This window comes from Typopeltis vanoorti, chromosome 16, assembly GCF_054136105.1.
Source record: "Typopeltis vanoorti isolate ZY-2024b chromosome 16, IOZ_Tvanoo_1.0, whole genome shotgun sequence".
Taxonomy (NCBI): Eukaryota; Metazoa; Arthropoda; class Arachnida; order Uropygi; family Thelyphonidae; genus Typopeltis; species Typopeltis vanoorti.
In genome coordinates, this window is record NC_143564.1 from 49,420,441 (window position 1) to 49,439,231 (window position 18,791).

General features: G+C 35.5%; 1 protein-coding gene across 1 annotated transcript in view; it reads left to right on the forward strand.

Moving 5' to 3' along the window:
* l(3)80Fj (lethal (3) 80Fj) overlaps nucleotides 1-18,791 on the forward strand; it is a 770,029-nt gene that overhangs the window by 478,734 nt on the left and 272,504 nt on the right. Inside the window, exons 35-36 of the mRNA XM_090405954.1 lie at nucleotides 11,305-11,525; nucleotides 14,284-14,352. Of these exons, the coding sequence (XP_090262080.1) occupies nucleotides 11,305-11,525; nucleotides 14,284-14,352 (290 nt within the window). The remainder of the gene's footprint in view (nucleotides 1-11,304; nucleotides 11,526-14,283; nucleotides 14,353-18,791) is intronic.

Sequence of the window (18,791 nt, forward strand, 5' to 3'; positions counted from 1 at the left end):
CAATTAGAAACATTTTAGTTTATGAAATAAGGGTTGCAATTGTAAAGTTTGCTTAGGGTGCAAAATAACCTGGCACCGACAGTTGATATTAATATTATGTAGGAGATGCTCAAAATGCACTATTAAGTAATTAGACAAACGGGAGAAAGACAACTTTCCATTCATGGTAGTATAACATGCAGAATTTGATGTTTTCTTTGTCATCCAAAAGAGATCAGAATTTTATTTGAACTGGATACCAAAATATGTTCTGTTTTGATGTTATTTCTCCATTTTACCTGAAGGTTTGTGCTCAAGTGTTGGATCCTCTTCCGTGTCTTTTTATTGTCTGCAATTCCTGGAATGAATCACTGGAATTTGTCTTGCCAATATTAACCCATATAAGAAATGCAACAAATTATTAAATCAAATTTCTGTCCAATTTCTTTCCCTTCATTTCTTCAAAAAGTAATGGAGAAACCCATTAATAGTGAATTTGTACACTACCTGAAACCTTTCTACTAATCCAGTTTTATATTTAACAGCATCCAAATCTTTGGACATGACGAAATTTCTCTTCTTAAGATAACTCTGACCTTCAGCCTATCAACAATTCGATTTTTCTCTTTCATTCTTTGTAATGCTCTCCATATGGACAGCTGTTAACTCTATGCAACTTACAAATCTGTTCAGCTATTGAATGTTGTTCTCACAGTGGGATAATTTAACATCTTTCCAAAGATATTTGACTTAGCACAGAAGAGAGCAGATTTCTTGCTTAGCTGTTCATCAGGTCACCCTGCTGTTGACATTTTCTACAAATATTTTAACGGACAAGATTTACCTATGGTGTGTAATACAGGAGGCAGAAGTTCTTCCCTTACATCACTTCAGAATTAATAAAGTTGGATTTAGGGAAGTATATCAAGGTTGATCAGTTCATATTTGATTATCTTCAATAAATTGCTGATATTATGGCTAATACCTTCTGGTTGGAAATTTGCAAGAGTTATTCCAATCATAAAATTAATTTATTAAATAAAGTAGAGAATTATAAACCAGTGAGTCTTCTTAATGTTAAAAAGTGATGAAAACTTAATTAACAATCATATCAAGGAATATTCTCAAGAGGAAGCCTTTGTTAAGAAGGACACATTATGGTTTCTTTAAGAGCAATTGGTTATTACAGATCTACTTTTTTATAATGAGAAAACTGACCACAGTTATGACTGTAGTGCAATTGGAAGAACAGCAGAACATTGCTCCCTTCAATTGGAAAAGACCTGGGTTCGATTCTTGTCAAGACAAGGGGAATCCTTATATGGGCTTTTTAAGGGTCAAAGCTGTATAACTGAGAGGAGACCACCACATAGCCTTTAAAGGAATGCGGAGAACCGACCAGGGCTTCTGACCTAATGTATAATCCACACCTTCTCGTGGTGCACCCTGTTGGGTATCTACTTGGATACTGAACAAACGAGGATGGCGGGCAATTTGGGATTTAGCCGACCAAATTGTATTCTTATTGGTTAAACCAAAATAAAAAATGATGGTATCACATGACAAAATTTCATGCCGGCTGGGGCATCGCCAGTTAAACAAGGCCCCTGTTGTTTTCGCCAGGGAACCAGGGCGAACAGCGAAAAGTCAGCTACTGGAACGAATCTGAAAACAAACCCCCAACTCAACGTCACCAGAGTTAAAGATCAATACTATCAACATAAGAAGCCTGAATAGCAAAGAAATGGAGCTAGCTGAGGAATTAAATAAGTACCAGATCGACATAATAGGGGTGACTGAAACAAAAAAGACAAAAACTGGTGAGATCTTTCTGAGCAATAAATACAAAATGTTATATTCAGGCAATGACAATCAAGGAAAAGAAGGAGTAGCCATAGTATTCAACACAAAACACGAGGTTAATCTTCTTGAATGGCAGTCAGTCTCAAGTAGAGTAATGTGGGCAAATATGAGAATAGGGAACTGGACAATGAGACTTATTTGTGCCTATGGTCCCACAGAAAGTTCTACTAAGGTAGAAGTGGAGGAATTTTTTGAAGCTTTAGAAAAAGCAACTGACACAATGAAAAAGGAAAAGTTGGTCCTTGTTGGGGATCTAAATAGCAGAGTAGGAAATGATTGTGAGACATACAAAAATATTTTGGGAAAATTTGGAGAAAAGAGCAAAGCTAATAATAATGCCAAATATCTGTTGGATTTCTGCTCAGGACATGGACTGGTTATTACTAACACCTTGTTCCAACATAAAAATGTGCACAAATTCACATGGAGAGAAGAGGCAAGGAATAAGAAAAATCTCATTGACTATGTTATTGTTGATAGTGATGTTTTCTCCCTGGTGCAGGACACCAGAGTGTACAGAGGATTTGAAATTGGAAGCGATCACTATTTAGTCTTGAGCAGGATAAAATTGAATTTCATATTGAAAAGAATAACATGTAAGAAAGTTTTAAAGCGAATAAAAGTTGAGCAGCTCTCAGAAGATCTGTGCAAGTATACTTGAGAAACGGTTGAGAAGAATTGTGGAAGAAAAGCTTGGTGAAGAACAAGCTGGATTCAGGCCAAATAGAGGCTGTCAGGATCAGATCTTCACTTTACAACAAATAGTCGAGAAAGCATGGGAATATAACAACGATCTGTATTTAAGTTTTGTCGATTTGGAAAAGGCATATAATAAGGTGCCAAGAGAGAAGCTATTCAATATACTACAGTTATATGGTGTCAATGGGACATTATATCAGGGTATACTTAGTCTTTATTTGAGTTGTAAGTCAGTAGTTAGAATTGAAGGAAGTACAGGAAGATGGTTTAATGTTAAATTTGGTGTGCGACAGGGATGTATATTATCCCCTCTGTTATTCATTATCTATATGGATCACATTATGAAGGAAAGTGGTATTAAACATGATATCAAAATTGGAGATGTTAATGTCAGCTCTTTGCTTTATGCAGATGATGTTATACTTCTAAATAAATCCGCTACAAGTCTGCAAGATTCTCTGACTAAATTGAATAGCTGTTGTAATAGATATGGTATGAAGGTCAGTAATAAAAAGACAATGACAATGAAAATAGGCAGAATCATTGAAAATGTCAACTGTGTTGTAAATGGAGAACCTGTGGAACAAGTGAAACATTTCAGCTACTTAGGCACGATTTTTAATGAAGACGGTAAATTAAATATAGAAATAGACAACAGAATCAGCAAAGCTGGTATGGGAAGTCAATTGAATAAATTCATATGGAATAAGAGAGTAATTAGTCGGAACACTAAATTAGCTGTATACAAGACTGTGTTCAAACCAGTTTTAACATATGGATCCGAGAGCTGGGTCAGAAGTAAAACAGTTGACCAAAGACTAGAGACTGCAGATATGAGAGTCCTGAGAAAGATTAGAGGCGTGAACAGATGGCATCAATGGCAATATCATATTAAAAACGAGGATATTAGGAAAGAACTTGACATTGTCAGCATCCAGGAATGTGTTAGCAGAGCTAATCTCAGGTGGTATAGTCACTTAAACAGAATGGGCAAAGAAAGATTAGCAAAACAAGTGTTCTCTGCCAGGTTGGCAGGAAAACGACCTAGAGGAAGACCAAGATATAGGTGGATTGATACGGTACAAAGTGCCTTAGACAATAGAAATATAAGATCTGATAATGTCGGAGTCTTGACAAGTAAAAGACTGATTTGGAGGAAAATTATAGATAGGAAGTTAGTAATGATGCAATTTTTTTCATGTAGTACAATCATATCCTGTACTCCCCTTGAGGGTACATGGCAGGAATTTGATGATGATGGTAAGTTAGCCATTCTCATATGGAAGTATCAGGATTTTTTCTCCCAGAAACTCAGATTTTTCATCCCGTGTACAGATAAATTGGCCTTCAGAACACACGCACCCAATTTACAGACAAAAAAATACTGCTGATGGTAGTAGAATTTAGTAGTTGAGAGGGTGAGTGTATTTAGTGGAGTAGAGGAGAGTGCCCTCCCATGACGAGTCCTTGGAGGTGTCATGTAATAATAATGTGATTTATTTTTATTTTAGCACAGCTTTTGATAGTGTTCCATATGAGAATCTACTGATTGGTGTCATGAAGTTTTCAGAAAAACTTCATGAATAACATTGATATGGCAGCTAGTAAAATTCACCAGATTGTAGGAGTAACAACGATATAATTCAGACCGTGGCTCCCACCTTTATCCACTAAATTTTTTAACTGAATGTGAAGAAATTAATTATAATCAGAGAAAAATGACTAACAGTTTAAAGGGATTATATCATGATAGTTATGTGATTTGAATGATTAGTCATAATACAATGACTTTACCATTATAACAGGGAGATTTATTTATTTATTTATTGTTTACTTGTGTATATCACACTAATCTGAGATTAGTGTGATATACATAAATAAACAATAAATAAACCTGTGAATAAGTTACGTGAAACTTGTGCTCCCACATTTTATCGTAATTGCAAGTGTTTTTTTGTGCAAAGTAATCAGTAAATGGAAAAGTAAGAGAGGGTACTAAGGAGCCAATTGCTTCCACACAAATTGTAACTGCCCATAGTCTTTCAAATAAGTTATTAAAAAACAGCCTCATGAAAGCACTCACTATGTCTACCGTGTGAAGTAAAGATGGCAGCAACAAAGGCCAACAATGAAAGATTACTTCGAGTCCCGCCAGCAAAGCACAGCAAATCGCCAAACGGAATGACAATATGAAGTGCCGCAGCTGTGAATCCGAAGTTACCAAAAGAACAAATAAAAAGGTATATTGTGTGATTTCTGTTGCCACTGGCTACCTACTTCCTGCATGAAAATAGATTAATCAGCACACAAGCTTTTTATCAATCTCGACCAGCCTTTCTTCTGTTCAGTGCGCCTTCCTTCCTTCCTCTAGGCAGACGAGTTGAAAACCTCGAACAACAACTTAATACCGCAATCGATACTTTCTCTTACAAAATCCGAAAGTTGGAAACTAAACTCGAGATATCGACGAACTTCGTGACTTTATCGCATCAACGGTACACAAGTCACTCGAGGCCAAAAACAGGAGACTCAATGCCATTATTCTGAACTTTCTGGTGGAAAACGGTAAATCATTAAAACAAGACATCAGCAAGTTAGCAGTGAATGCAATTTCGACCCCAGAAATATTGTCAAATGTCATCATTTCGGACCCATAAAGAAAGGACAGAATGAACTTTCTACATCTCGTGAAAGTGTCCTGTGACACACTGACAAACACATCCAAATTAATAATGGCAATAAATAACAAGCTAAAGGACACCTGCCCCCAGTCGTGCATCCGTACTCAACCCGATTTAGCTTTTGCCCAGAAGGAACAAAGACGGAACTTCGAAAATGCCAAAATGGAGATAATAGATGGATCATAGACTACAAACAAACCAAACTAGTGCAAAAATCAAGTGACGCCATTAGTAGCCACCAAGGAGACCAGTATGCAGGCACTGCATAAGAAATGTGCAAGACCCTTGCGGTCAAATACATGCCTCACAGATCCTTGCATATCCACTTTAACCAACGTCCGTGGTCTCATCTCCAACCTTAATAGTGTTCACTCCCATCTGCAGTCCAACAAACCCCACCTACTCTTTTTAACAGAACCTCAAATTTCACCTTCCCCCAGCACTGTCATCTCAACCTTCCAAACCATACATTATTTAACTCCTTTCTACCCAAGGGTGGCATCTGCTCATATTTATGATCAGAGAGCACCTAACCTAGAATTGCCTAACTTTGACCTTCTTTAGTTAAAAATATTCCTTCCCCACACAGTCATATTCATCTGCTGTCTCTTTTGCTCTCCTAATACCACCAACCACTCCAAGCTCTTTGATTTCCTCTCCTTAAAAATTGATTTTCTCCAGTCCCACTGTCCCACTCTCCTAACAGTGAAATCATCCTCTTAGATGATTTTAATGTCCATAAAACCAACTCTCTTTCCTCTTCCAGTTATATAGATCCTGCAGGCAGAGATGCTGAAACATTTGCCATCACTAACAACCTTACACAACTTGTTCAAAAGCCAACCAGAATATCAGATATAACGTGAATCACTCCCCAAATACACTAGATCTCTTCCTTACCAATGTCCCTTCCAAATATGCAATGAATGTAGTGAGCCACCTGGGTAATTCTGACCACAATCTAGTATTCATATCCTCCCCCATGCAACGATGCTTACGCAGTCACACCCACACAAGAGTAGTTTGGCATTATAACAGTGCCAAATGGGACAGCCTCCGAGACTACTATGCTTCATTCCCATGGTTGGACTATTGTTTCTGGTCTTCCAATCCAAATATCACCAAAGTAATCCACACTGGCATGAAAATATACATTCCCCACACTTCTCTGAACTGCCATCCCCTCTCTAAACCCTGGTTCTCCAAAAGGTGCCAAGCTGTACAAATGAAAAACCAGGCATACATCTGGCTCAAATCAAAAACTCCAACCTCCTTCAGTGCCTATACTGAAGCCCGAAACAGATGCAAGAAAATTATCAATGCTTCCAAAACAAAATTTGAATGGGCGAAAAGCAGGAAACTTGCAGCCTGTCCAAACAGCAGCCATGCCTTCTGGTCTCTCGCCAAAGCTATTTGTCGTAACTTTTGCCCTATGCTATTCCCACCCCTATCATACCCAGATGGCTCAATTGCAACATCACCCACAGAAAAAGCTAATCTCTGGGCTTCACACTTTGTCTCCAATGCATGCATAACTGACAATGGCAAATGCCCCTAGTCATTCCAACTTCCCTACATACAATGCCTCCCTGTATTCTTTTGTCAGAAAAAGATCATAAACCTGTTGTCTAAATTAGGCATAAAAAAGGCTCCTAGTCCTGTTGGCATTCCTCCAATTGTCCTGAAGGTGTGTGTACAGTTGAACTGACTGATATATGCTATTTCATCTGTGCATACTTTCTTACTCCACTGGTATATTTCCCAAAGCCTGGAAATTGGCCTATATTCAACCCATTCATAAAAAGGGTGACAAATCGCTCCATGTAATTTAGCAGTGTTGAGCATGTTGTCATTGTTATGTGTTTGTTTATAAATGTATATGAAAGTAAACTTAAAAAAGGGATGTAAGAATAGAGAAGTACATAAGGTAACCAAACTTATAGGTTGTACAATCCAGTCTGTATATGGATAGTAATTTTCCTGATAATCATTGGTTGGTATTGGGCTCAGGAAGTTTTTTTTGCATTTTACTCCTGGTGTTGTGGTTTTCTCCTCTCACATATAAAACCAGCTGTTAGTCATAAACCCATGTATAAGTATGAATTTAGATGATTTGTTGAGTTTATACCTTTGCCACCTGAGATGGATGTCTCCTGCTCGAAGGCCAATAATAATAATATCCATAGTTAATCTTCATGAGAATTGTCATGGTGATTCCCCCCCCCCCCCCAATATTTTGAAGTATGAAAACATTTTTTTGGTCTTTTGACTAAATGACACATTTTCATATGAACAGTCTCTCATGTTATGTATTTCCTGAGAAGTACACAGTGCTGAGCTTTGAGTCCGATTTTATGATCATGGCAGTCTCCTCTCTCTCGTAGGATAACGATTAATAATAATAAATTCGCAATTTTTTCGATTTTCAGCCAGTGCTATCTATGCTACTTCTTAGCTGCGACTTTTCAACACCTTCCCTTGGCCTTAGTAGTCTGGATATTACCTGATAAGTGTGTGTGTTATGATCAGAAGGCACATATTAAAAATAGATTTGCAAACTAACATTGTACTGAATTAAGATTTTAGATCTTTAGGCATTATTGAAGCTTGATTTCATGATTTGTTCAAGTAAGTATTTTGTAACCAATATCGCTCTTTATGTGGACATGGTGCAGAAATTGCATCATAATTTTTAGTTTGATAAAAATGATTATCATACAAAAATTGAATGTTTCTGAAACTTTTGTAATGATTCTATGTTACACTTCTTTGTTAATTATAAATGCTTAAAAAAATTTGTGATGCTGCAATAAAAATACTAAAATACAATCCTTAACAAGTTCTTACCCTGCATTTTTATTTCCCTCCCCACTCCTTCAAGAAATGAAAGAGTCACTCTTTCATCTCTTTGCTCCTCATAATGTACTTCTAACATTCCCACTAGAATTTTCATAAAATTAATGATATAGTTACATAATTATTAATAACCTAAATTAGAATATTTCATGCTTAGTGAATTTGTTTTTATATTGTCAGTTGTTTGATTTTTAATTTTTTCCCCCCTCTCAAATGTTATATAAAACATTGTGAAAGATGGCTGGCACTGATGGTTAATGAACAGAAAGTATATGAGGAATAGAGTAAACTTGATTTGAATAAGACTGTAGAGTTTGATGATATATCACCATGTGTTTTGAGAGAATGTTCCAGGGAGTTTAAATAGCACCGGTATGGCTTTTTATCCTGAGTCAGATTTGGCCAAGTTTCAAAGTAGTGGAAAGAGGGTGGAATTTTCCCCCATTCTCTATGTCTGAGGTTGTGGTTAAAGTGTTAGAGAAATTAGTCAATACCAAGATTTAGAATTCAGTTGAGAATAGCAGCATCCATCTTTGTTGGACAACATAGGTTTTCTGAAGGAAGATTGTGTTTTAGCAATCTTGCTTACTATAACAAGGTGTCAAATGCATTAGACAGGGGTGATGCAAATTAAGTGGTATTTGATATATTGCTACATGACATGCTGGTAATTAAATTGGAACAGATTGAGGTTAGATAGATTGGAGACTGGCTGTCTAATAGGTAACAGCAAATTGTGTATTGGGAAGTGATATCACAGAAGATGGATGAAAGTCATTGGTGACACCAAGAGTCTGTTTTGGGACCATTGTTTAATTTCTGTGTTATTAATATTGGGAAATGTTTGAGAACTATGATAGTAAAGAAAATGCAGCTTTGCAAGAGGATTTGAAGAACCAGGGGAATGAACAAATTTGTTTTGCTCCTTCACCTAGCTTACAGTTTATTGTGGCAAAGTGTAAGGTTTTAAAAGCAAAGATGGAATGCACAATATGCATTTGGTGAGGATACTTTAAAGAGAGTTGAGGTGATAAAGGATTTGGAGTGATGGTGGACAAGGACCTAAAATTTTGAACGCATTGCTAAAATTGTAAGGATTGTGTTAATGATGTGGAGGATAAGGAGGCTATAGTTCCACTCTATAAGGCTTTCATTAGGCTCAATATGTAGACACCGATTTGATCACCTGGTTTTCAAAAGGATGAAGAGATATTGGAAAGGCTCCAGAGACAATTGACCAAGATATTTTTCTCGCCTCTGGAATGTTGACTAAGGTAACTGAGGCAAATAAGGCCCAGTGTATAATAAAGCCTGTTTAAAAAAATCGCATTTACAGTAAGTTTTGCTGGTTTGGTTTCTTACATACACACACAGAGGACACAATAAGCAATGGCAAATCAGTGGTGGCATATTGTCTAGCGACTGTATTGTGTCAGTTTGACCTAGACCTTTGTGGGAGGTGGTTGTGTCTTCCCATTTAATAATATTACCCCACAATAATTCGTAAGTTTAATTGAAAATATTGTTCTTTTCGCATTGTTTTTATATTTAATTGTTTTCTTTCAACATTCAGTTTTATGATAAAAAGTTTTAATTGATTTGAATTTATATTTTACGTGAAAATAGATATGATCTAATCTGGTTCGCATCAGTTAATAAGGCCCAGTAAATTTGTTGATGGGCCTTATTAAACTGCTATAATTTATGATTTTATTTTTTGATGATTGCTCATAATTACTTATTTTATTGCTAAAGGCCTCTGAAAATGTCAGAAGTTAAGAAGAAACAGGGTCTTTGGACTGATGAAAGACTAGAAGCAGCTATGAAAGCTGTACAAAGAGGACAACTATCACAACGTGCAACATCAGAATGCTATGGAGTATCTAGAAGAACATTGAGGAACCATTTAAAGACAGAGAAGAAGATGATGAAAAGATTAGGAAGAAATACTGTACTAACAAAAGAACAAGAGAAGAACTTGGTAGAAAGAATAGTAAAGTTTGCTTCAATTGGCATCCCTTTAACTCCAAAAGCTATATGCAGGCAAACTTTTATATTTTGCAAACAAAATGAAATTAGGAATATCTTTAATGAAGAAAGTGGCCTCACAGGAAAAGATTGGTTGAAGTTATTTTTAAAGAGAAACCCAACAATTTTTAAATGTAAAGCTCAATTTTTGAATCCTGCTCGAGCTGTAAGAACATGTCCTAATCCTCTATCATGTGATTCAGATAACTCCGATGATGAGATTCCACTGGCAAATCTAAAGTTGAAGTCATCATTTCAGGAGTTAATGACAACGCCAAATTATGCAGTTGTAAAGGCAACACCACGAAGAAAAGCGTTAAATTATAAGTGCCAGAGAGTGACCAAAGATCTTTTCTTTGAAAAGATCTTTGGTTATATTCTTTTTTAAATATTTAATTTTGTTCAAGGGCTTTATTAAACTACTATTGTTTAATAAGGCCCACACAAGGTGTTTTTTAAAGACTTGGTTAAAATATAAATTACTACAAGAATTGTTATTTGTCTTTTTTTTTTTTTAATTAGTGATAATACAAACTTTAATATGAACACTGTTGTTTCAATTAATCTAAACAATTGTCTAATTTATCAAATTTTAAATAAGGTGGACCTTATTTGCCTCAGGTACCTTATGTAGACAGGTTGAGGAAATGCTATTTATAGAGTCTGGATAGAAGGAAAAATGAGGATGTGACTGAGATATACAAGTTGGTAAGGGATCATTACCAGATTGTGGGTGGGAATATGAGATGGAAAGGAGGCCATTTCCAGACACTGTATAAGGAGGGTGTCAGCAGGACAGGTGAGGAATAGTTTTTGTATGAAAAACCGTGAGTTATTGGAATGCATTGCCTGAGAGTGTGGTGATTGTGGAGGGAATGCATTTAAGACATGGTATAATGGACCATGTGTGAGAGAGAGAGAGAGAATGACCTCCCACGACCAGTCTTTGCACTCCATGGTGATCTAATGGTAATAAAATAATAACATATTAGTAATGTATTAATAATGTTTTATTTTTAAGGCTTGCCTGTATTGGTTTTTTGATCTGCTATCTCTTGAATTTTCAAATGTGTTTTTAATTGAGGAAGTCCTTTCTATATGTTCTAAAATCATAGTTTTTCATTTATATGAAATGAATGGGTCTTATAGGAGGAACCCATGAAACCATATTAATGGACTTTTTTTTTTTTTTAATAAGCTATTGTTCCTGTGCTTTTGGATGCTCTCCAAGATCCTTCTAAGAAAACATCCATGTCTTTAGCAACACTTCTGGACACAAAATTTGTTCACTTTATTGATGCCCCTTCTCTTGCTCTTATCATGCCAGTAGTTCAACGTGCATTTCAAGACAGATCTACAGAGACGAGGAAAATGGCAGCTCAGATTATTGGAAATATGTATTCCCTTACTGATCAGAAGGTAAGTTTTAATAAGCATGCGCTCTTTTGTGAACTTGAATTTTTTAATCTCAACTCTGCAAATATTTTTGGTTGGTAATGATATTTTCAAATAAATTAAAGACCTAGTTACCCATTAGCAATGTCACATATTAGGGAAGGAATCTGGAAAATAACATATGGTAATGGGAGGAGAAGGTTTTATAGGGTATGTGTTTGTAGAGAGAGAGAGAGAGAGAAAGAAAGAAGGAAAACATCCTCTAAATAATCCATCATCACAAAATTGGTGCATTTTCTTAGAAAACTTTTAAATTTATTATTGTTATTTTGATACTTTCATGGAGTATCAAGAGACTCACTGCAGGAGCCCACTATACATTCCACTATCCACACTTTTGATCACCCTTAGTAAAGCTAAGAGAAATGGCATCTTTCCTTTTTTGTTTTAGAGGGGACTACCCAGTGATAGTATTAATTCTTTTCAATTTTCATCTATTCTTACTATTTCTTCCAGTCTTCTTGGCCCTTTTTTATTTTCCTATCCAGCACTGGGATCCACATCCTACTGCTTTGTTTTCCATGTGGCCCAACCTCTGGACTTCCAGAAAGGGGGGGGGGGATTGGTAGTCATGCACTGCTTTGGAAAGACTGATGGGCCTGGATGGCCCAGCCAGATCATTGGTTAATGGACTTGCCTGCAAGGGTCATCAATGTTGCAGTAATTTTTCTTCCCTTGGGTCTGGGGACAGGATTCAAAACTTATGACGTGAGAATGGTGTATGTGGTAGCCTTTGTATTAAACTTCCAGGTAAAGTAATTGCTTGCTGGATAGTGGACATCCATGGTGTGTGCAGAGCTCTGGTGCTGAATTCTCAATTTTGTTAGTGTTAGGCTTTCATTCAAGTTCCTCAGGGGCCACTTGCTAAGTTCCAACCAAGTTCAGCATTGCCATATCATCAGATAGCAAAGATATGAAACAGAAAACATCCTACTATTGTACCATTATTCCTCATAATACGTTTGGTAGTTGAACATCTGTTGGGATTTGGAGGAAAATTGTAGATAGGAAGTTAGTAATAATGTAATTTTTTTCATGTAGTACTATATTATCCTGTACACCCCTTGAGTGTACATGGCAGGAATTTGATGATGATGTTGGGTAAATGTCACCCTTCTTTATCTAGCAGAGTTTAAAAGAACATCTTTCTAGAAATATTTTACAGCGACTTTTGTGTGCGGCCTCAGTTGAAGTTGTAAAATGTATGCCCTTCTTGATGAGGATTTTTTCTCTGTTTTCAAAGAACAAGGAGCTAGGGTGTAAATCACATATGCATTGAACAAGAGATTTGAGGTGTAGAATAGTCTGCATGACAATTGAGATACCTTATTACACTGATATACTGTTGATGGAGTGAAACCAAGGTATCTCATTTATCCCATTAGACTCTACATCCCAACTCCTTTCACTCCTTCAAGTTTCAGAAGTATAGACATGCTCCAGACTGTCTGTCATAGCTCCACCATTTGTACACATTGTGACAGTTTAGAGGCTGAAAATCATGATTGCAAATCTGTTGTGTCTGAGAGAGAGAAAGAGAACACACTACATAATCATGAGTATCAAAAGTGTAAGGGTGTGAAAGAGATTCAAATGATCACAACAAAGCAGAATGTTTTGTATCATGAGAAAATGAGTAAGTATAACTACAATATCTAGTGTAACTCTTTGTGAAGTTTTAAAGAGACATTATTAACACATTATCATCTCAACTTGTTATAACCATATCATCTCTGAACAGTATAGTATCTCAGAATTTCATGGAGACACCATACAACAAAAATCATCCCACTAAATGTAAACCCTACATTTAGAAAAATAATGGAACATGCACATTAAAAATTGAAGGATGTGGCTCCGTACCCATTAATAAATAAAATTAATACCTCTATGCCCACAGAAGAATCTGAAACTATTAAAATACCCAGTATCCTAGATTAAGCTGAATTTAACTTCTTGGATATTTTCCTGAGGAGGAAAGATGGATCCTGGCTGTTCAGAATCTCCCTCCATAGACAGTCCTCCCCCCCCCCCCTAATATTAAAAAAAAAAAAATCATCGTGGATTTCTGGTTTTGAATCAGGACTTGGAGATCTTAGTATTATCAAAAGGAGGAAATGAAGGTGCGATATATCTTTACAAGAAAAAAAGTGCAACTATTTTAATATCAGTGAAGTTTTCTAAGTCCTCATCCTTCTGGAGAAGAGAATTTCACTGAGATCACAATTTATGACATTGGTTAAGAAAGATATTATGAAAAATTATTCAGCTTAGTTATGGATTCCTAAAAAGTTTATTGAATTTATTTGGAAGTATAATATGATCTTTAAGAACAAAGGGCTGACTTCATTATCTGTAATTTTGATATCACAGATATTAAATTTGGTGGTATGAAACTACTTTCTTTCTATTAAAGTTTTTTCATACCACTTTCTTTCATAATGTGTACAGTGTAGATGGTGAATAACAGTTGATATACTATCCACCTTGTTTATACATGATTTTTATATAACGCCATCTTCCTGTGCATAAATCTTTCTTTCCCACAAAGATCTCATTTATTATTCAAATATAAGCTCTTATCATGAAATCCCCAAAGTCATTCATCATTACTAGTTTTGTGAAAAATCATTCCATCAATTCAGATTTTTCTGTAATTGAATTTAAAAAATGTTATTTTCTGTAGAGCACAGAAGTTGAAATCTTATTTATTTTCCTCTAGGATCTAGCACCATATTTACCAACAATAATTCCTGGTCTGAAACAGTCTTTATTGGACCCGGTTCCTGAGGTAAGTGTATTATAATAGTAGAACAACATGAAAATGTTTGGAGAAGATCATTAAAAATGTTCTCTTTTTATATCTAACTCTACTCTAAGCTTAAATCAGAATTCAAATAACCGGAGCATTTCTGTAATATGCATGTAGGCTATGCTAATGTATGTTTTACACTTGTTCTTTGTTCTGCAAAAGACACTTAACCATATTAATATATTTAAATTGGAACTGTATCTGGTAAAAGAGTTACTCGATTCAAAACTTTCTATAGCAGATCTGTCAAGAACAAGATTTATTATACTGCTAAATATAGTATTTAAGATCTGCTTTATTTCTCTGAATAGCATTGATGGTATAGGCCAAGTTAATTGTTTTGGAATTACTGCAAAAGAATTACGGCCAGCATATTGTGTTGTAAATAATGTATGTTTCTTCTGGCAAGTTTGCCAAATAGGTGGGAGGGAAAACCCTGCCACCTCCATATCAGACTAGGCAATTTTGGTAATATGTTATATAGTTAGTGACTTCATTGTACTTGTATTTGCTCTAGTGAGAGTTGATTGTATCTTCTCCTAAACAACCAACCATCTGTCTGTATTTTGCAAGACAGTTGGTTAGTTGCCTGGCCAGGATCATTTGTCTAGTCTGGTTGTCTGCAGCATCACTGGTGTTACAGTAAGACCCTTTCAAATGCTCTGGGAACAGGATATTAGTTTTGCTGTAGTGCCAGTGTGGCATCTTGGCTACATTGCTATTCCATTTTCAAGGCATGGTGATTGCTTGCTGTGACCATGTGTAGCTCCATAATCATTGCTGGCTGAGTAGTTAGCATATCCACTCTCTAGCCAAAAGGCTGCAGGTGGTAGATAGAGTTGTAAAGTAACCCCCCCCCCCCCCTCGATGAGCCTTTGTACTCTCTGGAGGCATCATGTAATAATAATATCCAAGATGTATCATATGTAACCAAATGCATGTAATGCACGTATCACATGTAAAGGATGGGGAAAGCGCCCTCCTCTTTTTTGAGTCTGAGAGTCTTATACTCAAATATTTCAGGTCCCTCAAAAAAACCCAACCATTTTCAGAGGCTAATGCCATTATTGGCTTTAAAAAAAAAAAAAAAAAAACTTTAAAAAAATCTCTGTTCAGAAGATATTTTTGTCTCCTTAACACTTCAGGATTCAATGAAGAGGATGAGAAATTGGTGGCATTTTGGAGCCAAATATTGATTTTGAGACATGAGCAGCTGCCCATGTTTGTACATGATTAGAGAAAATTTAAGGAGCAGTTGTTGATCAGTTTCATCTCGAAGCAACATCATCTATGGAAATACCTATAGAAAATAAGTTATTTAGAAACAGTGTCTGTGGGAATGTGATTAGAGCAGGGGAGTCAGTAAGGGATGATAATCTGTTAAGCAAATAACTATTCTGGAAAATGAAGCATTCTGAGAAGGGGTGTGTTTGGTATGCCACTCCATATGTGGGAACGGTACAGTGAGCTCTGTGTTATCGAAATAGCTTAGGAAAAGCTTTTTTGAATACTGGAGAAAATAGCAGGGGGGGGGGTATTTTTAACAATGATTATCATAAATATATGTAATCCTAAATTTCGACAGGAAGAATGCTATGTTTAATTTTGTTTTTCAGCAACTGATTACATTTTCAATTTTGTGGGACTTCTGTCAACTTTCTCACTACTGAATTATGAAGTAATGTAGTCACTAGAAACTGAAAGGTACTTTAGGACAATTTCAAAAGCATCTTTAAAGAAACAAATTTGATTTATCTGCTTGATTACATTTACACTTTATATGATTATTATATACTCAGATAAATTATGACCTAAGAATGCCACTAGTAAAAATTGTGTAGAACCAGCAAGTAGTGACATTATAGCCATATTTTGTATTGTTGGATGAATTATTACTATTTTCCTAATCAATATAAGGAAAATAATAAAATGCCTTTCACCTTTGCAGCCAACAAGATTCAAAAAAAGGTCACTGCATTCTAAGGTTGGGCATGTTTAGGAATTATAGTGTTAGCAGTTGAGCAAAAGAGGAGTAATGTTTAGAATAGGTAAAGGAATACCAGTCTTTTTGTAGGATAAAGATGCCTTGGATGTGATGTGTTTGTGCCAGGATAATCTAGATATAAGATTTACTCAGGAAGAGAAAACTAGTCTTGATTGGTGAGAAGAATATTATGAAAAGTCAAGGAGAGTGTAGCACTTTTGCTAGCTATATTAGATCAGTAGTTCAGTTCAGAGTAGCATGATTTCTTTTGTTTATAATTAAGTAAGACAGTTTCTGAATTAGCTTGACAAATTTGCAAATAAAGTTGAGTTGTTATATCTTTACACACACACACACACAGATTTTTATGCCAACAGTTTCTCATTTCATTTGAAATATTCCAGTTAAATACACTGCCTCCTTAATTCACTCAGTATTAGAACCCCTACATACACATAAACAATTTGCAACATATCATCATTACCTTCATTGAAACTGATCATAAGAACACATAATGCTCTTTTTTACCTGCATTTTACTTACAATCTGCTCTATAAGCAAAACACACATTCCTCACTCCCTTACTCATACCTTCCTCATACAAATTACAGGAATGGTTTCCTGTTATACCTTGTTATCTGTTCCATGAAAAATATTTCTCTTTAATATAGTATAAACAGTTTCTTGATGAACCCTTAACCCATCCCTACCACTAATGGACAACAGATTTAGATTTACAAGTTTAATTGGGTGAGTTTCACATAAAAAGCATATGGATATTATTGTTCTGGCTTTTCATTTTTCATTAGTTCATCCATCCTGCTTCAAGTATTCTTCTCGTTCTCTCTTCTTACTCAGTCTGTATTTATTTGCTTCTTTTCGTAAATGATATCTTAGATCGTATTTTCCATATGAACTGGAGAGCGATAAAATTCTTTCAGCTTCTGAAATGTATCCTATATAGAGTAATGAATGCAATAAACTTCATACTTATCTCTTTATACAATCAGTCTTCCATTTTTTAACTCTTTTTATAATTTTTGTCAAATCTTCATATATTGAAGACACAGAAACTCCAAGTTTTCTCCTGCTGTGTTCCTTTTCTACTTATTAACAACTGAATGCTTAGCATCATTCTGAGCTATTGTGCATTACCATTATCGCTTTCAGCACTGTACTTGAAATGGCAATAAGAGATCTCTTTTATAGTGCAGGAAATGTAATTATAATTGAATAATGAAACAGCCAGAATTTATAACAGTTTTGTCAAGTTCATTTAATTATTCATGCAACATAAATTGCAGTGGTAACATTGGCTTCTCTCATAAGTGACAACATGATTCATAAACGTTTGTCTAGATGCAACCAGTACCAACATTTTAGCCCTTTACAGCAATTAATTATTAATCATTTAATATATAATAAATAATAATAAATATATTATATACAAAAATGTGACAATCAAGGAAAAGAAGTAGCCATAGTATTCAACACAAAATACGAAGCTAAACTTCTTGAATGGCAGTCGGTCTCAAGTAGAGTGATGTGGACAAATATCAGAATGGGGAATTGGACAATGAGACTTATTTGTGCCTATGGTCCCACAGAAGGTTCTACTAAGGTAGAAGTGGAGGAATTTTTTGATGATTTAGAAAAAGCAACTGACACAATGAAAAAGGAAAATTTGGTCTTTGTTGGGGATCTAAATAGCAGAGTAGGAAATGATTGTCAGACATACAAAAATATTTTGGGAAAATTTGGAGAAAAGAGCAAAGCTAATAATAAATGGCAAATACCTGTTGTATTTCTGCTCAGGACATGGACTGGTTATTACTAATACCATGTTCCAACATAAAAATGTGCACAAATAAACATGGAGAGAAGAAGAAGCAAGGAATAAGAAAAATCTCATTGACTATGTTATTGTTCATAGTGATGTTTTCTCCCTAGTGCAAGACACCAGAGTGCACAGAGGATTTGAAATTGGAAACAATCACTATTTAGTCTTGAGCAGGATAAATTTGAATTTCATATTGAAAAGAATAACATGTAAGAAAGTTTTAAAGCGAATAAAAGATGAGCAGCTCTCAGATGTGAACTGTAGACTAAAATGCACAAACATGATTGAAGAAAAAATGAAAGAGTGTGAGAACAGGAACCAAACCTTGAAGATGTATTGGCAAACCTTGAAGAAAACATTGATTGATTCAGCCAGAGAGGCATGTGGTGAGGTTGTCTGGAAGGATAGAAAAATCAGAACTCCATGGCGTACTCAGGAAGTTAAAGAGGCAGTGAAGGAAAAGAAGAAAGCATATCAAAAGTTCCTGGCAAATAAGTCAGTTTTGCTCTTAGAGAATACAGAGAGAAATGTAAGAAAGCAAAACACTGTGTAAAACTAGCTAAACAAAAGTCATGGGAGGACTTTGGCAAGAAT